The sequence below is a fragment of the Abrus precatorius genome, unplaced genomic scaffold (genome assembly GCF_003935025.1).
Source record: "Abrus precatorius isolate BTA unplaced genomic scaffold, Abrus_2018 Scaffold2, whole genome shotgun sequence".
NCBI classification, from domain to species: Eukaryota; Viridiplantae; Streptophyta; class Magnoliopsida; order Fabales; family Fabaceae; genus Abrus; species Abrus precatorius.
Genome location: NW_020874362.1, coordinates 35,161,854 through 35,184,416, shown reverse-complemented (window position 1 = coordinate 35,184,416; position 22,563 = coordinate 35,161,854). Strand labels below are relative to the sequence as shown.

At 30.6% G+C, this 22,563-nt stretch overlaps 5 protein-coding genes across 6 annotated transcripts; 4 read left to right on the top strand and 1 right to left on the bottom strand.

Annotated features, from left to right (window-relative positions):
• Positions 1-1,499: 1,499 nt before the first annotated feature.
• LOC113859921 lies at positions 1,500-2,835 on the bottom strand. The gene is made up of 3 exons (XM_027492580.1): positions 2,737-2,835; positions 2,420-2,625; positions 1,500-1,704 (listed from the first exon to the last, which is right to left on the bottom strand). The coding sequence occupies exons 1-3, from the start codon at positions 2,833-2,835 to the stop codon at positions 1,500-1,502; spliced, it is 510 nt and encodes a 169-aa protein (XP_027348381.1).
• A 2,946-nt stretch (positions 2,836-5,781) lies between these two features.
• LOC113859258 (protein HEAT-STRESS-ASSOCIATED 32) lies at positions 5,782-8,594 on the top strand. The gene is made up of 5 exons (XM_027492070.1): positions 5,782-6,002; positions 6,109-6,300; positions 6,387-6,597; positions 8,143-8,366; positions 8,484-8,594. The coding sequence occupies exons 1-5, from the start codon at positions 5,880-5,882 to the stop codon at positions 8,592-8,594; spliced, it is 861 nt and encodes a 286-aa protein (XP_027347871.1). The 5' UTR covers positions 5,782-5,879.
• Positions 8,595-10,890: 2,296 nt separating this feature from the next.
• Positions 10,891-12,576, top strand: LOC113859192. Of its 2 annotated transcripts, none has more exons than XM_027492007.1 (2): positions 10,891-11,002; positions 12,122-12,576. In XM_027492007.1, the coding sequence occupies exon 2, from the start codon at positions 12,155-12,157 to the stop codon at positions 12,446-12,448; it is 294 nt and encodes a 97-aa protein (XP_027347808.1). In that variant the 5' UTR covers positions 10,891-11,002; positions 12,122-12,154; the 3' UTR covers positions 12,449-12,576. The 2 variants fall into 2 exon arrangements, with proteins under 2 accessions (XP_027347808.1, XP_027347807.1); XM_027492006.1 differs by lacking the exon at positions 10,891-11,002 and adding an exon at positions 11,011-11,165.
• Positions 12,577-13,816: 1,240 nt separating this feature from the next.
• Positions 13,817-15,570, top strand: LOC113859225. The gene is made up of 3 exons (XM_027492037.1): positions 13,817-13,974; positions 14,066-14,184; positions 15,288-15,570. The coding sequence occupies exons 1-3, from the start codon at positions 13,887-13,889 to the stop codon at positions 15,402-15,404; spliced, it is 324 nt and encodes a 107-aa protein (XP_027347838.1). The 5' UTR covers positions 13,817-13,886; the 3' UTR covers positions 15,405-15,570.
• A 4,232-nt stretch (positions 15,571-19,802) lies between these two features.
• On the top strand, positions 19,803-22,563 carry LOC113858180 (anthocyanidin reductase ((2S)-flavan-3-ol-forming)-like). Its single transcript, XM_027490691.1, has 6 exons — positions 19,803-19,929; positions 20,687-20,853; positions 20,951-21,151; positions 21,609-21,768; positions 21,861-22,074; positions 22,419-22,563. The coding sequence occupies exons 1-6, from the start codon at positions 19,803-19,805 to the stop codon at positions 22,561-22,563; spliced, it is 1,014 nt and encodes a 337-aa protein (XP_027346492.1).

The following is a 22,563-nucleotide window of genomic DNA, read 5'->3' as shown; positions in this document are numbered from 1 at the left end:
CGTAAAGATATGCATGAATCGTTTGCTTAATTTGAAGGTCAATAAGATGCATCATTATTAAGACATTTTGTGTATGGCATTAATTTTAAACAGCATATTGCCTCTTTATTCACCTATGAAATAGTGTGAACTTGTAGAAAGTTAAAAAAAATCAGTGGTACATATATAAAACTTAACTAAAATATACTAACAATGTAAATAATTGTTAATGCTACCATTCAATTATTCATTAAGAATTATCAACTTATATAACAGTTCTTTATAAGGTTATTTTGCAATAATTTTTAATTGATCGATAATTATAAAAAAGTGTATTAACAATAAATTAAATTTAAATTTATATAAATATAAGTATTTGTTAGTCAAAATTGGATGGTGTTAATCAAAATTTGTAGGCATCATTTTTTTGTGTCTCAGTTTTCAAATTCAGTTGGCACTGTCCTCTAGATTTGTCAAAATACTATAGTAAGTTACTGTAACAACATTAAAAAATTAACAAATCACTGTAGCAGTTTTTTGTCTATAAAAAGCAACGAATTAACGAAGGAAGTGAGGCATATTATTCACGGATCAATGAGAAAAAAATTACTGAGAGAAAATTGTGAGTGTTATTTTGTAACTCTTATTTCATTTTGAGAGAGTATTTATTAAGAGAAAAAAAAATAGAGAGATTTATTTCTTGTACTCTCCCTTTTATATAGTAAAATTATTTTGCTCGTAGTTGTCCTTGAGTTTTTCTCTGATATGGAGTTTTTTCCACGTTAAAATCCTGTCTCCATTATTCTCTTTCTTCTCTTTATTTCCAACTAAATTCGATCCAGTATTCCGCATTGCATTGATACCTCAACAGTATCGGTTTGCTTGCAAAAGAGGAAAATGTTTTAAGGGAGCTTAATTCGTAATTGACCAAAGAGAGTTTATAATTGATTTTGTAAGTTAGGTTCTTGCTCTACTACTTTAGCTGAATTATGAAATCTTGTATTCGATTAGGAAACTTCATTTTGAGAATGTTTATGTGAAAACAAATTCAAAATTAGCTATTCATTTAGTTAATACGTACTTAACTGTAAGAGGTGTTATAAATTAAAATCTATGATTCGGGTCACAAGGAGTCTTCTCCAATTTTACAGAATTATTAGTCTTCGTCTAGTGTACAGAGAAGGCAATAGGTGTGTTGATATACTATCTAACTTGACTCAGTCTAAGAGATGTAAAATACCTGTGAATTTTTCTCCTGATGTTATTCCTATTTTAGGAGAGTACTTATGAAATTGATTTCTCTAAGATGATTTTGTAGTCTTTTTTACTGTTAAGCTCCGTTTGAGTATAAAAAGTATCTTAAGATATAGTAAAATATATAAAAGCTGAAGATTCTATAATTTGTGTACATAATCTCAAAAATCAAAGTAATAAAATGAAGGGAGCAGTACATTTCTTATCTAATTAATTGAAATGGTGGTTGAAATCCTTCGCCTTGAAATTGAAAGTTCTATTTTGGCCTATAATGGGTTTCCTTGGCTTTTTTCTTCCCTTGCTGTTGCCGTTACAGAAACATAATAGGCAACGGTGAACAACCCGTGAATGAAACATAAAATGCCTCCAATGGATAGAATCCTATTGTTTGATATCCCACACGATTCTCTTGATTTTGAATTGGCTAATGTGCCTATGATTAGCATTGAGAATGAAACTGCTAATGCTATCCTGCAACCAACACAAATTCCGCAACACGCCATCAAAATTCAATCTATTTGTTCATGCTTTGCTAAAGAATAATCCTGATAAATTTCTTTAAAGTTCACCAGACTGTACCTAAGTTCAACTTAATCCAAATAATTAGGTTTGTATTTGAAAATATATTGAAAAGTCTATTCATGTAAAATTAACACAAAGCTGTATTAAAACATAGGTAGATACATTTATTGGATAAATGTAATGTTATAAGTACTGTGAGTATATTTGAAAAGGAAAATTCAAAGTTGTACATAAGGAAAGTAGATTACAACTATACTCACAAACTTGGTTTATTTTCCGTCAATTTCCTACTCTGTTCATAATGATTAATTATAAAAACATGTTTACGATATATTTTAATTAATTAACAATATAAAATTACACTATCATTGCATCGAAATTAATCTATTTTAATTATGTTATTTAACCAATTAGGCGAAAGTAAATGGCAACAGGTACCCAACCAAAATCATGACACACTTAGCATTCCTCTAATGAGAAAGCAGCTAGTAAATTGTAATATATTGATGACGTGCGAATTTGAAGCAACAATGAACACAAACACATATCAAGAAGACAATATAGGAATCATTCGTGAGTTTATTTTCTTATGTTTGGGTGCAAGCTACGGATGGAATTGAACATTTCCGTACATGCAGATGTAAGAGCAAAGTCAAAAACTTACCATGAGAAAATTAGAAAAGTCACTGCTAATTTCCTATTGGCCGTGGCTCTTTGGCATTCTTCTTTGGATAGCATACAAATGCATCCACCAAGCATGTGAGCAATTGCATGAGCTAAGGCCAAGAGAATGGAAGCAGCCAATCCTAGCTTGAAAGCTTCATAGCTTGGGTCCTTACACTCCAATACCCACATCTTCAAATCCTTCACCTGTTTTCATACCAAAACATTAACCCAAAAAAAAAAAAAAAAACTCATTAATCAATGTTCTCAACAATAATGAATCCTTCATTGAGATATGTTTGGTCTTAATTAGAGTACCTTGTTTTGAGCTATTTCTGCTTGAATTCCAAGTATGCCAGCAACAATATCGAACAACATGACCAAAATGCATACGAGGAAGCCATAGTTTTTGGCCATTTTCACCAAACTCAGAGGCAATAGAGTAAAGCTAGCATGTTAGCTAACTTGTTCATAACTCATAACTTTAATAGTGAGGCATTGTCATCTCTAATGAAGGAATAAGAATAAAGCTTGGGACAGGTTTGATAGGTGTTATCATATATGAGAGAACTTAGCTGTGATTTTTGGCTAAAAGCTGCTTTCGTCTTCATAGTTAACTTTATTCTCCCTTTGTCTTTCCCTTTCTAATATTCCTTCCATGAGGGACACGGAAAGCTCAAATCCGTTGGTTTGGAATTATAGGGAGCAGATGTGAGTGAAATGGAACCAACACATTGCTTAAGTGCCTTCTTTTAATTTCATAATTTTTAATGCATTCTTTTGGTTGTAGCCAAAAGTTGATGAATGCAAGTCATGCAACTGAACATGTTCCTAAATATTGCTTCATAACAATGAATTGATACAAATCATTCTTCACCTCATATCTCTACTAAACCATAGATCAAGAAAGCATACTCTGCCATCTTCACCTAGTATTGCCCAGAATATCATATTGTGGTCTACTATTATAATTGTGGCTCTTTCAACCGTATTTATTTCATAATTACAGTTGCACTGGTAGCATTTACCCATAATTTCGGCTGTTACAGTATAAACACAACCATAATTACAATTAAACTAATAAGATTGCACAAAGGCCCTAAACTGTTACTGACCCTACTTCATTGAGTTATTTCTAGATCTAACATCGTCTAATTATTCTCGCTTTGGAAAATATGCAAACAGTATCTTAGCTTTCTACATGGATCAAAGGGGATCTCAACCTATCAAAATATTTTTTCATGTTAAAATCTTGTATGAAGAATAATTTAAAGATTACATATGACTAGATTTGAAATTACACACTCGTAGTTAAAAATTGAATTGCAGGGGATCTGATTCCCCCCATCAAATTGCTTTTACCATTCTACACTAAATAATAATGTACAAATGTCTAATGAATGACATGGTGAGTTTAAATGAAATAATAATCTGTGTTCATCATTAATCGGTCATTATTCTGTTTAGACAATGTGCTTTCCCAATAAAAAAAAACTAAGTCCATATATAATATTATTAAGATGAAAAATTGACTAAAGCTATTACATATGCCGCGAAAAGAGAGATAATAGAAAAAAGAATATTATCAATTCAATTAAAAGCATGAAATATACAAAAATTGCTAAATAATCAATATTTAAAATTGTATTTCTCCTAACATGCACCATAAAGTAATTAAGAAATTTATCTGTATATACTTTCCAATCTTTATAATACTATCAAAGTAAGTAATACTATTACTTAAGTAATATCTTTAACAAAAACTTTTGAAAAAGTGAAGAACTTAACAAAAACACAGATTGAAAGGTGAAGTTTTTTATAACGTGAAAAAGTTGGTCAACCATAAATAAATACTTTGTAAATGTTATGTTATAATGACATTTATGACATAATAAAACTAATATATTTTAAATTTGATCATTCATATTAAATTTATAGATTAATATTTATTGTTTTTATTCTTTCATTTCATACATCTCTTATGAATAGATAAAGAAAAATACTATTCCGTACATGCTAATATAGCTAATATAACTTTAATTTCAATATTCCTTCAACGTATTTAAATATTATATTATTATTTAATAATATATTGTCACATTCTTTAATTATTTAACATCTTATATAATAATTAACAGAGTCAAAAATTTATTAAATTTGGCATAGGATGTCCCCGAAGGGACTCATTAACTAAGGTATGAAAACAATAATAATATATGATATATCAAATTTAGACTATTAATGAATTAAAATAAAATATGATATATAATTATCTATTTTTGCATTATAAATATGCTTTTTCACTCTTAGTTTTAAAAGAATTAAAAATCAATTTATTCTTAATTATATTATGTGTTTTTTTTTGTGTTAATAACTTATTTTTTATTTATAAATTTATACCTTTCAAATATTATTATTAAAATTATTTTTAGTCTTAATTTAAGATAAATTTTAGTACATTATGTACAATTAAAGACATATTCTTCTTTAATAAATTACATTTAAAGATTATTTTAGCTTTAATTAATTATAATTTAGATTCTAAATTTCATTATATTATATCAACCAAGATGATATATCTTAGTTTAAATATTTTATCTGTATAAATTTTTAATATTAAAAATTCCATTTTTTTAACTTATTTGTATTTAATACTATAAAATAAATCGTTATGATAATATATCTATTTTTTAATTTTTTATTTATAAATTTTATTTAAAATTGAAAACTCTTATACAATATATGCGAAACTTACTGATGGATATTTTAATTCATAACCATATTAAATAAAAATTGCTCTAATGACTTAATTTAGATAAATTTTTAGAGATGTTATTGTAGGAAAAAATTAGTATAAAAAATAAATAAATTTTTATAAGTTAAAAATAATTTATTTTTTAAATTTTAGAAAAATTAAATAAAAAATTCAAAAAATTAAGAAAGATAAATTATTTTAAAAAATTATTTACTTTTTATATTAATTTTTTCTACAAATTACTCAAAGTGGCCCAATATATCATTACATCAAGTGTTAGACACATTAAAAGACAGAATACTTTTTACCCCCGTTATTTTCTTAAAAATATATTTTAAACAGTTCTTTAAATTTTAAGTAAATAAATTTTTAATTTAAATTTCTAAATATAACTCAAACACATCAACAAAACTCAAATTTAATTTGATCATAAGTGCGCCTAATATTTAATAAACGACACGTGTTGCAATGACGCTATCCGCTAGAGTGCAAACAGCGGCATCACACTTGGATGAACAATGGAATAGCCACCGCCACCAGTGTGTTCTAGAAAGACCTTCATTCTTCTCTTCTTAGCTATGTAAGACAACTAATAGATCATGCAGAAAAGGCCGCGTTTGGAAGAAAGGATTAGGAAGGGAAAATCAAAACGTATTAAAGAAAACGGAGTTGGATTCCTTCTCAATTCTCCTCCGAAAACAAAATAATGTCAGCATACCGATGGAAAAGCTTCGAGGAGAACGAGGATCGGCCCTCGAAGCCTCGCCGTTTTGGCGTCACCGAGATGCGAAGCCCCCACTACAGTCTCTTCTCTCACAACGTTCTTCAGGTTAACTCATTTTCCTCTCTGCTTTCAATTGAGCTTTGAGCTTTTTTGACTAGTGGTTATTCTTGTTATGGAGCGGTGTCGTTTAATGAAAAAGTGTTTTGTGCAGGATATATTTGAATCTATGGGAGAATTTGTTGATGGGTTGAAGTTTTCTGGAGGGTCTCACAGCTTGATGCCGAAGGCTTCTATGAAACAAGTGATTGACATGGCCCATCAGCATGATGTTTATGTTAGCACCGGTGATTGGGCCGAGCATATGATTCGCAAAGGCCCATCTGGTTTCAAAGAATATGTGCAGGTCTCTGAGCATTTGATGAAATTTTGTTTTTTATTTCTGGAGCAATGGTTTGGTTGGTTACATTATTTGTTTTAATCTTAATACAGGAATGTAAGGATTTGGGGTTTGACACAATTGAGCTGAATGTGGGATCGCTTGGAATTCCTGAAGAAACCCTTTTGAGATTTGTTCGGTTGGTCAAAAGTGGTGGTCTGAAAGCTAAGCCTCATTTTGAAGTGAAGATTAACGAGTCTGATATTCCCCAAAGGGGTGATAGAGCTTATGGGGCTTATATTCCCCCAGCGCCTAGATCATTTGGTAAGGATACCTAACTTTCTCTGCTTATCTGTCCATCTCTCTTTTGAGCTGCAATTGAACATTTATTTAGGCTTTCGGACAGATACTATATTCTGGAATCTGGATTGTGCTAACGAGTCTGATATTCTGCAATTGAACAATTTTTTAACTGCTCTAAGGACAATGATTAATGAATAAAAAATATAATTTTTTCTATTAAAGAAAGTTATTAATGAAAACTATTCATTTTTTATTTCTTAAGCTGGGCCCTTAGGATGGCAGTTAAAAAATGCGATATTGTATGCATGTCTGAGATGTACAAGCTACTCTGAATTTGTCTTTGGATTCCCGTTTAAAAGTCAGTAAACGCGGATTTAATGCAAAAGCTATAACTAAATAATGTTGAAATAAACATAGATCTATAACTAGTAAACGTGAAACTAAACATGCACTTAGTAGCATTAGAAGTAATGCACGTCCGTGGTGGGTAGGCATCGAACCAAACATGCTATTAATATATAACAAGTGACATGCAATGTATGGTCGAATAATAGACAGACATGTATGGTTAATTTAGTCCTTTTGTACAGGACATAAGCTTAATGAATATGTTCTTTGTTTCAGACAATACTACTTGCTGCTAATTTTCATGAATGCAGTAAGAGGTTTCACTAATCTTGACAAACTTGTTGATAAGGCTGATATATGCTTTAATAACGTACTATAAATGGAATATGGAAATGTTTTCCCTTTTTTAAAGGAAGGGCAATACGCATAATTTCGATCAATTAATAAATGATAACTTTTGATGCTTGGATCCAAGCAAATTACATGCAATGTCAACAGAAATCAAGATAATGGAAACAAATTTGTGAACTTGTTTAGAAGTATGTTTAACTTCCCATATTCCATCTTTTTAGCAACAAATATCTGTCTAGAGAACTGTTTTGCTGTTTTTGTATACTTGATTTTATTTCTCATCTTATAGACAAAAAATTAATGAACATGTTGCTAAATTCACTTTGATAGAATATTCAATACACAGTATGCAATTGGTTAATATTTTACCTACTGGTGTGACTGTGAAAATATGATTTAAAAATAAAATCTAGCAACTCTCTTTCTATCTTTTTGCTGTTTGATCTTTTCTTTCCTGATTTTGAGCAGAAGCATAAAGTTTTAAAGTTCTGAAGAAATCTTTTATCAAAAGAAAGTTCATAAGAAACTAAAATACCTAAATTGGTAAGTTCAATAGGGTTTTGGTTTCAACTTGGGTGAATTGCTTAATCAGATGGATGAATGTAGAAGATATGCTTATTATGGATCACTTCACCTCTATTCCTTCACGTTGATCTGCTAAGACTTTGATGTTTAAGACATTGATATTGAACATATTATTTTTACATGCTACTTTTTTCTGCTTTGAATGGTGCTTAAGAAATTCCAAGGCACCAATTACTGCTACGTAATTATATCAAATCTTTGGACTGGAGATTGATTGGCAATGAAAAATGTAGAACCAACACAACATATTGGTTTGACCTTGTTTTGAAACTTTTTCCACAGAATTTGTAGAAGATGTGGATCTCTTGATCAGAAGGGCTGAGAGATGTTTAGAAGCGGGTGCAGACATGATAATGATTGATGCTGATGATGTCAGCAAACATGCAGATAATATGCGCGCCGATATTATTGCTAAGATCATTGGGCGGCTTGGTCTTGAGAAGACTATGTTTGAAGCATCAAACCAAAGAACATCCGAATGGTTTATCAAACAATATGGTCCAAAGGTAAATGCTCTACTAAATAATTATAGTCATAGTTTCCCTTTTTACTAAGTAAGAATATCTGAGTAAGAATGAGAAACCTTTCCTACAGCTTTGTTGACATTATAATGCTTTGTTCAGGTGAACCTCTTTATTGATCATTCGCATGTGGTGGATGTGGAATGTCTCAGGGGACGAAACTTGGGTAAAAATCATGCTTCTGTCCTCGGTTCTTCATATTTCCTGTTCTGAAGTGATGGGATTTAATGTATAGCACCTGTGGGATAAGTTTGTTAAGGGAAAGTCTTGAGTTGTGTGTTGCATTGGGTGTTACATATTTCCTTTATAGATTGAAAATTGAGAAAATTTAAATGGAGAGATTGAAATAAATGTAACATCTTTAATGGAATTTCCCTTATTAAATTTGTCTTGGATTATTCAGAGGAAAAGCTCCTAATCAAACAGAAGGAATAGTAAATATCTATTAAGATTTTATTGAAAATATCAAAATAGAATACAAAAGAAAACACGTACATATTATAAACTCATCATGCACGCAAAATTTTAATATAGGACCGCTTCACTGGAAAAGGTACCTTGTATGCCTTCTGAGGTTAAAGAGAGGTGGATGGATTCTGGAAAGTGGAAAGAGATGATGAGTAACCCATTCTCCGTTAGAATCAGCTTTAAGAATTTTAAAACTTGTATTAATAATTTTCTTGTCAATCTTGGTGATTCAAGGCTTTAGCTCCATTTTAAGACCTAGGCAGATAGTTCCTTCGTTATGCTTACACGGGTTTTTTTTGTCCCTTGCTTTTTTTTGTTTATATAGTTTTAAGAAATAAAATGATATACTGGTAATTTAAAAAATTAAATTAACCTGTATTCATATTTCAAGAATTGATTTACTAATTCATTCATAACTAATAAAATGATTTTGGCATTAATTGTGTGCTTTTAGGATTTAAAATTATGTTCAGATACAATTTAATCATGTTATTTTCAAATTTATTGCCTTAAAATGCAACTCAGATTGTATTTTTGAAGCTATGGTTTGGGTTATACAAATTATAGTTCAAATATAAAAAATATGGTTCAATAATTTTGTCCATATCATAATAACAATTATTTTGACGAAAATCTAGGAGTCCAAGAACTGTTTCTAAAAATCATTTGTTACAATTTTCTCACGTTCCTTTTAATAAATTTTCTATCATTAAACGAAATTCATTTAAGACATTAAATAATTTACTCTTATTCTTTATATAGTGAAATTAATATAAAATTCATGCAATAAAAAATGTGTCGAATGATTCATACTACTGATTTTTCTTAATCTTTTGATAGAATGGATGTTCTCTTCCTCTATAACAAATTACAAGTTTTAGTATTATGAGAACTTTTGGGTTAAAGTTGGTGTACTAGGTCATATAAATTATTAAGACGCTATTATTTTTAGTAACTTTTAATAATTTATCATGGCAATTAAATATTAGACACTAATATTATATAAGGTATAGTCCTGATACACTAACTTAAATCCATTAAATTATACAAGATTTTTATGTTTACCTTATGTTGAACTAATTTCAATAGGAAGAGTATAGTTCAAAAACAAGAAATTTAATCCTTTATTTCTGAAAAGTAATGAACTCAATTGTTTAATCTTAAAAAGAAATGATTTCTTAGAAGCATTGTTACTAATAATGATCCTACTTGATTTAAGCATAATTATGTCCGATAAAAATTACATGAATTTTCGTAGAAATAAAGTTTAAAAGAAAATTGACGGTAAAATGTGTTTTTATTTCGTACCTTGATAAGTGTATAAATTAGTTTTATATAAACAAGTTCTTTTACGAAAAAAAATTTCTTGAACATAAAATTGTTTATTTATAAATTATATTTATTATTAATTCAATTTAAAGTAAAATGTGACTTGCGAAAGCATACATAGGAGATGTCTGAATAGATTAAGGAAAAGCAAAGAGAAACCCAGTATAATTGAAAGCATATCATATTACGTTAGCTTTGCAGTTTCACTCAGAAAACATGGAAACAAACATGCCCATAATAAGGGCTACTTGCCCTATTTTTCTGAAAAGAAATTTTGGCGTGAAAAATGGTTACTTTTACACAACCGTTCCTTCGTAATTATTATTTTTTTATATCCATCATTTTACGTTAGCTTAGATGGGGTAATGGACGAGAGTAATAAGGGGAGAGAATTAAACATGTTATTTTATCCCTCGTCTAAACATATTATTAGAGTAAAAAAAAGAAACAGTAACAAGACTAAAATAAATGGCTTGACACTACTAAAATCTATGTATAAAGAATTGGATAAGCAGCTTTAATTAGTTGATTTTAAATTAGAACTTACTTTACAATTTATTTCTCTCTGTGTTCTCGGGTTACCAGAAGAAGCACTTGATTTAGGCAAAAGGGCAGAAAAAGGAAGAAATGTTAATAAAAGGAGGGGTGTAAAGGTAGAAAGAGCGTTTACTTTATTTGACGCGGATGGTTCCTCACACAGCACAACAATAGCATTTTCCCTTTTCCTTTTTCATCTGTGGTCGTTACATTGCAACCTTAACGCTCTTCTTCACCAAACACGCGCCATTTCACTCTCACTTTTCCTTTTTCCTTCGGAGTGAAGGGTAACGCTTCCCCTTCTCTCTCTTCTTCCATCCAATCACCTTCGCTTTTCTCATTCTTTGCTTTTTATGTGCGCATTTTCGTTTACTGTCTCTGATTATTAAGTCTGCTTCTATCTTGTTGTGTAGCTGTGTGCAAATTGTCGAAAGAAGAGTTTAAAAAAAGGTACTTTTCTTCTACGGGTATAATGATATTGAAGCAATTACTTGTGCTAAAACCAGTATTTGATTCAGGTGTTTACTCGTACCAGGTTCAATTTTCTGATCAAGTTGTTTCTTTTTGCATAATTGGCAATTATCTTGTTTAATTTGGGGATATGGGTTTCTGTAGATGGGATCAATTGGTTTAATGTAATGATTCTCATCGTGGATTTGGGGGGAGAATGGTATGTTTTCATTGGTCATTGCATTGAAAGGCTTGTTTTTGTTGTCTTTGGGGGGTTGCAATGGTTTAATGTTGAGTTGTTCTCTTTTGGTTGTGTTTTTATTCATAGCCAGACTCATTTTGCTAATGCTGTTTAATCTTTGGTAATTTATGCCTTCAAATCAGAGTTTGTCTTTGTCTTGCTTGGGATTGAGTAGATTGCTTTCACCATCTTTGTTTTGTGTTGTGAAATGCTGCGATTTAGTTGGAGTTTTCCATTTATTCAATATGTGGGATTTTTCTAATTCTTTATATGATTATCAAAAGCTATGGCTGTGCATACGATGTTGCACTTAGCTGACCCATGTTGATATTTATTAGTTAATTGAGGATCACATATAAATTCAGCAGAGAAACTTTGTAATTCCTAGGTTATGTTATGCAATTTTGCCATCTTCCTGCATTCTGTATCTGATGAAATGCATGTGAAATTGTGGCTTATTTACTGCTGAGATGTTTTCATCTATTAGCATTTAGCAACTCCTTAATCAATTTAAGGATTTGGGTGAGACCTGTTTTTTGTTTAAGGCTATATTCTGAATTCCTATGTACTTTTTCCCTTGATATATCTGCTATTTCTAGCTCCCCAAAAAATACCAATAGAATACTAATTGACATTAAAACTTCATATTCTATTATATGTGATTGTAATTGCATTTCTTGATACTCTTGCTAATAATGTTCGACATGATGCACAGATTCAGGCAGTGAAGTAGGTAAGTGTGGAAGCCATGGTTCTTGACTCCATATTGTCTTCTCCTAGTATGAGGTCACCATCTTTCAAGAGGCAGTATACAAAGTATGAACTGGGGAGTTGGTCAACACTCGTGGGGAGGCACCGCTTCCTCTTATCTGCGCTTGCTCTACTGACTGTCCTCTGTACCGTTTACCTTTATTTTGCTGTTACATTTGGAGCCAATGACTCTTGCTCTGGGTTGAGTGGACCTCAGAAAGCTTCCTGTCATATGAAGCATGTGAAGGCTTCTGTAGCCAAGGGAAATCTCAAAAGTCTCAGACATTTCTGATTTTAATACAAGTTACGGTGGAGATTTTCTCTTGTTCTTTTTTCACTTTAGGTGATGAAATCAAAATATGATCTCGGGCTGCAGTGTAGTATTATGTGTTATTTATACCAACTGTTTATCTTGGCATTTGTGAGAATGTACAAAGCATGTAGAAAGCAATTTCTTGATTGTTAATTTTGGGATTGCTTTCTCTTGGCTAATATAAGTATAGCTGTGCATCCTAGCAGCATAAATCAAGTTTGAGTTTTTACCATGGCTAATTCAAAACTTCAGATTTATCATTTGTGTAATTTGGTTTATTTTTAAATGTAAATTTTTTTTTAAAGTTTTGTTAACTTCAGTACTTTAAGCTGAATTTAAATATTTATAAATAAAAAAAATTATAAAAAAAAGTACGTATTTTTTATTAATGCTATAAAAGTATAATAAATATTTTTTTAATAAAATTTTATTATCATTAATTGCTTAAGGTTAACATTTTTTTAATATTATCATGATATGTTAGTTGTTACGAACCCGGAAGTTGAATAATTTTGGAAATAAGTTGGAAAGGTAATCACATTTAAAAATAAATTTTCAATAATTGTATAATTATAAATTATTTTTACTACTTAGTGTTTTAGAACATTTTTTAGATTGGAAAGAAAATCTTGATTCTTTCATTGTTTTTCATTAGCTTGTAAGGATTTAAATAGCATTTTTTGTATTTTTCTGTTTTTTCTCTGTAATTAAAATTAACACTTCATTTAAACACAAATTATGATTAATTTGAAATTGGTGAAAATTTTTGAGAAAACAATTTGTATAGTCATACTGAAAAATAAAATTTACTTTTAATTGTTTGTTTTTTATGAAATATTATTTTTTAATTAAAAGTGACAAACATCTTTTAAGTCTTTTAAAATAAGCAAGTGTGTAAAAAAAATGAAAAAAATCTATTGTTAACTTAATATTTTAAGAATATTAAGTAGGAAATTGCATAAAAAAAATCATGTTAAGGATGGTTAGAAATTATGAGATGAGTATTGTTGCATTTTTTTATAAAATTTTTATTCAATTTTTTTAACCTATGCTCCTTAAAATCTTATTACTCTTTTTATTTAAATTAAAAATATTTTATAAAATTAATTAATTATAAATTAATAAAAAAGATTAAAAATATATTGTTTTATAAATATATTTTTTATTTGTTTTTATTTTTTAACCAAATGAAAAAAATGTATACTTATTTGTATTTTTATTTTCTTTCTTCTCATAGAAAAATAGTATTTTCGGGTTCTATATTGATGATCCGACCCGGTCCACAATCAAAATTGGATCAAGTAACCGAATAATTTTTAGCATCGATCCATAATCCATGGTGATGATCCATTGTTTTCCTATTCAGCAAGACGGGATTTGGGGTCGTCAGAGAAATTGCTCCGATTTTCAGATAGTTATGTCGTCGGAGAAAGAAGCTTCAACATCCACAACAAATCGCAAGTTATCGTGCTCCACTTGCTTCGATGCTCTCTGGTTCTGCTACTGTAATACCCATTTCCCTAAAACCTAAAAAGCTTGTCTTTTCCAACTGGGTCATCAAAGTAATGTTGAAGTTTGTGCCTTTATTTTGTGCAGCCCCGGTTCATCAAATGCAGCAGTATTATAGGCTTGGGGTTCTCGACAATTGTTCCGATAAATGGAGAGCGATGGTTGATTGCTTATTGCTCAAGACCAAACACGCTTCTCAAGTCCAGGTTGCTTCCTTATTCCTACTCATTAATGGATGTGCAAGAGTTGTGTTTCCTTGGATGTTGTTTATATATGTTAAAAGCATTTGTAGATGTTGGGTTAATATTCTTTTGCCATGCTCCATTATGTTTGTGCTGCACTTTTGATTGAAGAACATCTTATTTTCATGTTATTTTTTGCTGTGTTTGGGGATTTTGAAGAGGGTGGGTGTTTTTTTTCGCTATTTTCACTTTCCAACTCTAATAATTTTATGGAAGTGAAAAACACTCCTTTTAAAATGAGATCATATCATTTTAGGGTAACTCTATACGAAAATGTTTGGAGGAGTAAACCTCCAAGTTGGTTTATGAGATTTTATGGGCAATATTAGTTCCTAACTAACGAGAACTGACACCTTAATGCTTCATTTTGTAAATACCACTTTATAACATGTTTGGATTCACATTTACAAGTTTTTTAACATGTTTCTAAACACACACTTAGTCCTTAACGACAGTTAAAAATATAGTTAGAAAGGATTAAAGGAAATAAAAGAGAGATGATATAGAATTTTGTGCGGTAACTGACTCTTGATGGCAGTGCATGAGATAGAGTGCTGTACTGGTATATTTGTATTTCAAATTTGGTTGATTTTTTGTATTTTATTTCACATTTGTGACTAGATAATGTTTTTTGTGCGACAATATTGTAGAGTACTTTTGAAGTGTGTGTGTAAAAAGAGAGTAAAAGTTTAGCGAGAGATGGGGATTAATGTATGTAGTGTCAAATAGTCATATACGATGGTCAGAATTTGTTGTACAAATAATAAAATTCTTAGAGGGCTAAGGAACCAGCCCAACCAAGTTTGTCTTTCAAATTTAATGCATGTTCCATCAAAGAAAATTATTTCTCTTCATTGCAAGTTTTGCATTTCTACTTTGATGCACATTTTGCTGCTCTGAAAAAACAGCACAGCCCCGCGAGATGACCATGAGCTTTTAATTATAAATGTTTCTTTTAAAAAATCATTATTTTACCATCTGCTGTTTTACATTTGCATGATCTAAATAATCTGGCTCAAACAGTTCATCTGGCTTTTCCTTTGTAACATGCTGTAACCCGGGTGCAGGAAGCTCTAGAAACTAAAGAGAAATCAAAGACACACATTTGGACATTTCGGACACCAGAAGAAGCTTCATACCACTGGAAAGAGCTTTATGGTCATTTAGATGAGCCTGAATTATGAAAATAAATTCGTGCCAATGAACATTGTATATTGCCTTCTGATTTTGCTGGTGATTGAGAGGAAGAGAAGAGACCAAAGAAGGCTTATATCAAATTGAAGATGCCAGGGAGCGAGATTTTTATTCCATTTTTTGTGCAGTCGTCACATTGAATTTTGTATTCAGAAGACTTGGCATATTGAGTTTTTAATAATCTTTTTAAAAGTATAATGACTTTGTTTTCGGGATTTTTTTCTCCTTATAAAATTTTTGCACTTGATTTATGGCCCTCCTATTATCATGTCATAATTTGCTGTCCACATAAGTTATCTCATTGGATGATAGTCATAGTCCTATGAAATCTATCTAACTGCACTTGCAGGATTTTTCAATGCGGATTTAAAATCCGTGTATCTTTTAGTATGCATACTCAGTTGAATTCAATGCGGATTTAAAACCCATACTAAAATCATACTTAGATAATCTGTACACTACATGATTGTGGCTTAAATGCAGTTTTCTATTCTTTATTTGACTTCGATTTTGTTTTCACCCTAAAGTTGGAGCTGTAAATATACTAATATTTTGTACGTTTCTTATTTAGATGACCGTTGTTTAATAATGTTAACGAGTAAAAATGGCAGTCGCTTAATAATACTTAAAACAAAAATGATATTTTATAATTTTCAAAATTAAATTAACCAATACTTATGAGTAACTATATTTCTACATTTACTTTTTCTTTTAAAAATTTTTGATCTCTTATTTTCCCATCTCTTTTTTCTTTCTCCATTACTTTATTTATTACATCTTTTATTCTTTTTTCTTCGACTCATTCCTCACCTCGTTTAAGAGGTATGAATAAATCATTCTCGTGAGGTTTTTAAGGGCGGCGCTATCGTAATTTTCCTAGTACCGTGTTTTGACTGTGTTTCTTAAATGGTTACTTGGCTTATTTACGTTTATTACTTGGTTTGATTTTCCTTAGCAGCCAGCAATAGGGAAGATAAATTTATCAACAATGCTGCATGATATGAGAAAACAACACCACGACAGATTGACGAGGAATAGTGGGAGAAAGAAAAGTTGGAATAATAGGACATAGAAATATGGTTTTTAAGAGTATCCAAAAATTGACGAGGACTAACTAGACAGACGAATTAATTTTCTCCATTCAATTCATTTGTTCAATTCCTTTCTTTTAATGTCCTATGTATTATTAATTTATGGGGATGCTTTGGATCTTTTTTAAACGATGAAACGATTCCAAACAAAAACGCAAAGCAAAAAGCTCAGATAATTATTTCTTACTTAAAACGTCAAAAATATTAATTTTTCTTTATGTTACATAATGGTTAATTCAATTTTTAAGAAGAAATAATCCATTTTTTCAAAAAATTAAAAAAGAAATATTATTTTCACATAACACACTGATCCAAATATAGTTTGCTCTATAATCTCCCCATGCGTAGAACAGCTGCAATATTATACCGAGAATAAAAAGGCATTAGTAAAAATTTATGACAGAATAAAACATATATAAAAGAGTAGCTAATGTGCATTTCTTATTTAATTCTGTAGACATTTTATTTTGAGAAATCATGATATAAATTAAAAAAAATAATACTAAATGGTATTACAAAAACTATATACTCCTATCTATCAGTATTTTACATTTTTGGTGCGTCTTAGATGCACTTTTCGGGTGATTCTAATATCCTTCATTCTTTTGTAAGAAGTAAGATAAAATTATCTTTTTCAAAAGTTTTCAAACATCGTAGCCCGTTGATTAAAATCGAATGGTTAAAAATAAAAGACAAGAAACTGGTTATACAAGTTACATTTAGAAAGGATATATTAATAATTTTGGTGCCCTTTCATTCTGTTTCTCTTTTTTGTCTTCTCCCTTTTTTCTTCTTCAGCATCAATAACATAGCTCAAACTCAGGAAAAATATGAAAAAACACTAAAAAAAACTGGAAACATAAATTAATATTCTGGAGGTGGTCAACAAGTTCTTATCCTTATTCATGTTCTGTAATAAAAGGACACATATGTTAAAATATGATAAACATGGATTTACCAAGAATCTTTATTGAATATGTATATGTTCTCTTCCTATCCTTGAAATACTGCATATTTTACTTAAGAAAATCAAGTTTTTGTCGAAAATTTATGTCAAAAATTACAACAAACTCATAGTCTTTCACATAGTCACAACTCTTAGCAGACTTGAGATTCTCAACTTTATATCCTGGACTAACGGATAGACCTTTTTTGACTTCATTTTGTGACCTGATTAACCATTGTCTCCTCTCTATTATGTATGATAAAGTATACAACAATACCATCTCTTCCCACGCCTTCAGATGTGCCCCTTTACGTTGCTCCTTTCTACATTAGTTATATGAGGAAAATCTACATAGAAGTTGTATTTTTTTAAAAAAAAGTATATATACTTTCTACATTAGTTCTCTAAAAAAACTAATGTAGAAAATTGTTTGGTTTATGTCTCTATTCTTTACATGAGAGAACCCATGTAGAAGTTATTATTATTTTTTAATATACTTTGTAAAGATTTATTGTTTTGGTCCTCCAATTCAACCAATATACAAGTTACTTATGGATGGGCTCTTTTACAGTAGTTAGGCTATAGAGCCGATTTTGAAATATTAACCTCAATCTGCAATGTTGACGCTAGATGTGTATTCTACATTGATTCAACCAGTTCACTGATGTCATTGTCTCACAATCATATATTATATTATATTATATTATTTTGTGTGATAGAACCGATTAGTTATATGCATGAATTTTGTATTCAGTTCAAATCATATCAGTTATAATTTATTATTCTCAATTTTTATTTGATATGACGAAAATAAAATTGTAATCCATTATATTATTATTGATATATTATATTTAAAAATTTGAATTTGATATAATTAATATAAAATTATATCTGTATATATTTGATTTTAAAAAATTATATTATATAATTATTTTACATTCATATTGTATTAAAATAAAATTGATATTTTTTTTACTTTGCATTATTTATTCACTACACACTGGAATTCACCATTATACCTAATCAGTCTAGGAATAAATTGGCTTTTGTGTAGGTCACTAACTTAAAAAGAATGATATATAGATAGTTTCTACAATTGTTCACTACTTAAGAGATGTTAAATTGTGGTTACTGTGTAACAAATGTTTAACAGACTTTTGCATCGGTTGTGTGATAAAACTAATATCATTAGGCGACTACCTTTTACATTTGCGCATGGACTTTATTTGCATCGGTTATGTGGCAAAACTGATATCATTAGGCAACTACCTTCTACATTTTATGCACGAGCTCTTTTTGCATCGGTTGTGTGGTAAAACTGATGTCATTAGGCAACCACCTTTTACATATTGCACATGCACTCTATTTGTATCGGTTGTGTGCTAAAACCATTTAGTGGCTTCCCCCTTATCCCTCACCCAACTTTTTTATTTCTACTGCAGCTTTCTCTGTTGTTTGTGAAATTAATTGATTAGATACCTGAGAACCATAATCTTAACTAGGAACAACTTCTACGCGTAAAAGCATGATTATTTCCACAAATCTCACTGCACTGACCATAGTAAACCCCTTCTCGTTGTACCAAAATAGAGATCTGATTTAAATGACTAGATATAGCATCACATTTGACACCTAAGGAAGGTATAGCCCAACTACGAGGTACATTAGCTGAGTGTTACAATAATACGTAAATGAGTTTTGACTGGTACAACCACTCTATTGTCCACTTCTAATAAAGTAATTGACCCAATTTTAGATCATCTTCTGGAATTGTATAACTGTCAAAAGTGAATGATTGTTCATCCTAACTGTTATAGTTTAAATACTTATAAGTCCAATACTATTGATGTCTAATAGCTTTGATAGCAATGATTGGATCTACTACTACCTTATCTATTGAGTATAACAGAGCAAATGATGGTTATGTCTGCTCACGACAACCTTTTTCATGTTGGACATAAACTGTATTTAGATTGATTGAGTGAATAACTTCTATATGTATTTGTTAACATTTTCAATATTTAATCTTAGCTATACAATTTTAATTTGTCATAATCAACGACTCAGGCACTCTGAAGTGTGAAAGACAGTCCAAAATGGTGGCGTATGACTAAGTGATAGAGAGTAATGTCATGGTGGGTAAGTGACATGAAGAATATTTTAATACAAAATGGAACCGTCAAGCCAAAGAAAACACTAACAGGACAAATACAGTGCTCATCCTCAGTTTAAAATATTCAAACCAAACAGTGCGTTGAAGTAATGGAACCAATCTATTTAAGAAGCAAACAACTCTGCATCTTACCTCACTTATATTAATAAATTTGTCCCTTTGGAGAGAGTGTTGAAACATGGCGAGTGTCAAGCAAGTCGGAAAGAAGGCTTGTGTGATCGGTGGCAGTGGGTATATGGCATCTTTGCTGATCAAGCAGTTGCTTGGAAAGGGTTATGCTGTTAACACTACTGTTAGAGACCCAGGTTAGCCCTCTCTCTCTCTCTCTCTCTCTCTCAGGATGTCATAATGAAAGTGTTTATTTATTCTTTGTTAAACTAAAAGTTTTATCCTTGACACCCAATTTTTATTTTACTATTTATTTGAAAAAAAAAGTTATATTTTACTTCCTAATAAACATAAATTAATAAATTAAGTATTATCCTTTGTCTATGCTATCTTGGTATAGATTTTATCACTATACTCGATAACAATTCTTTATTTAAATTCATACACAAAATTTTTGTATTTATTTTACACGTGCCGTGTAACTTGAAACTGTATTTGTAACAAGTATTTAGCTCAATTAATTAGGATGAAGTAGGATTTGAGAACTTATATGACCAAGTTATGAACCTTTTTTTAATGTAAAATGATATCATTAATTTGCATAATCATGTACAAGGGGCTCCTGTTGAATTAATTTACTACATTTCTGTGTGGAACTTTTTGTTCTTGTTAGGACTATTCTTAAAGATGCACTCATATTATCCTTAGTTTTTATTTTATTTTTGTATGGTGTAAATATCTTCTCCAGTTTTTTTTTTTTTTTAATTTTCACCTAATGTAAATATTTCTTTCAATTTTTGGGTCCCCTGAAGATTAAAGACAAAATTCAAAAGAAAAAGATAGTTACCCGTTAGTTGGCTCAAATTTCAGAGTAGAGTCCAACCAATATTTTGCTGTGAGAGTCCAAATAAGAGTTTGGTACGAACAAAAATTTTATGTATGTACTTCCTGCAGGTAATCCCAAAAAAATATCTCACCTTGTGGCACTGCAAAGTTTGGGCCAACTCAAAATATTTGAAGCAGATTTAACAGTTGAAGGAGATTTTGATGCCCCCATATCAGACTGTGAACTTGTATTCCAATTTGCTACACCCGTTAACTTTGCTTCTGAAGATCCTGAGGTACATTGAAACCGCATAGTAAACTTTTCCACCAAATTGGATGCTTTTACATGTGTAGTGTGTTAAAAAATTAATGGTTGTGCAAACTACTATTCAGAATGACATGATCAAGCCAGCAATCAAAGGCACACTGAATGTGTTGAAATCATGTGCACGAACAAAAGATGTGAAACGAGTCATCTTAACATCTTCAACAGCTGCTGTAACAATAAACCAACTCAATGGGACAGGTCTTGTTATGGATGAAAGCAACTGGACTGATGTTGAGTACTTGAGCACAGCAAAGCCTCATAGTTGGGTAAATAATCAAACCTTAATCAGATAATAACATTGGGATGTAAACAAATGTGCAATGGTTCTTCACAATGCCCTACATCAGTACCATTCCTAACTAAAATTGATTAAGGCTAAGTTTAAATCCTTGTCGGAAAAAAAATTAAATATTTTTATTTTAATTTATGGATATCCACTTTTTTAGAAGGTTTTTCATATTGATTTTAATTTATAGAAAAAGTTTAATTTATCTAATCTATTTGATATCATCTTTTGTAACTATTTATTAAAAAACTTTATGATTACTAGATATATAGCATGTTCAGATCACCATTCAAAAGCGTGTGAACTCATGTTTATTAAAACACTATTAATTATAACTTATACATTAAATTTACCTTTATAGTATTGTCAGTGTGTTTCCAAACACAGACTTGATTCATGGATAGATTGTGAAAAGTAAAGTTCATCTTAATGTGTAGGGATATCCTGCCTCTAAAGCACTAGCAGAGAAGGCTGCATGGGAATTTGCTGAAGAGAATAACATTGATCTCATCACTGTGATACCGACACTCACAGCTGGTCCTTCTCTCACTCCAGACATCCCAATCAGTGTTGGGTTAGCCACGTCCTTGCTAACAGGTTCACAAACTACCATTTATCCACTGGTTTAGGGAATGTTACACGTGCCACATGAATTTTTAATGGCACTTTGATTTGTTGACACCTTGCAGGCAATGATTTCTTCTTTAAGGCTTTGAGGGGAATGCAATTGCTGTCAGGTTCAATATCCATCACTCATGTGGAGGATGTTTGCCGAGCACATTTATTTGTGGCAGAGAAAGAATCAGCTTCTGGTCGATATATTTGCTGTGCTCACAATACTAGTGTTCCTCAGCTTGCAGAGTTTCTTAGCAAACGATACCCTCAGTATAAAATTCAACCTGAGTAAGCTTCTAATCATGCATATTTGTGTGAAAATTCTTCACTTTTAATTCCTTATCCAATTTTTTTTTGGAGTATTCATTAGCGAAACCCTTTTAATAAATAAACAGCCTTGCCTTTTGGTCTTGGATATATTTTTTTTCATGGAATTTCATCCTTCTGAGAAATTCTTCGGTGAGCCATGCCCACATGCCAAGGCCTACAACTTTAATAACGTAGAAACTCATGAAATTGCATTTTAAAATTTTAAATTTTATCAACCTTGCAAATTTGCAAAATTCGAGTGTTTTTAAGGGATGGCTTTCCATCTATTAAAGCCAAGTATAAGTGCCACTTTGTAATTGCAGATTCGATGACATCCCCTCCAAGGCTAAGTCAGTCATCTCTTCCGAGAAGCTTATCAAAGAAGGATTCAGTTACAAGTATGGGATTGAAGAAATTTTTGACCAGACTATTGAGTACTTGAAGTCTAATGGTGCGCTGAAGAACTAA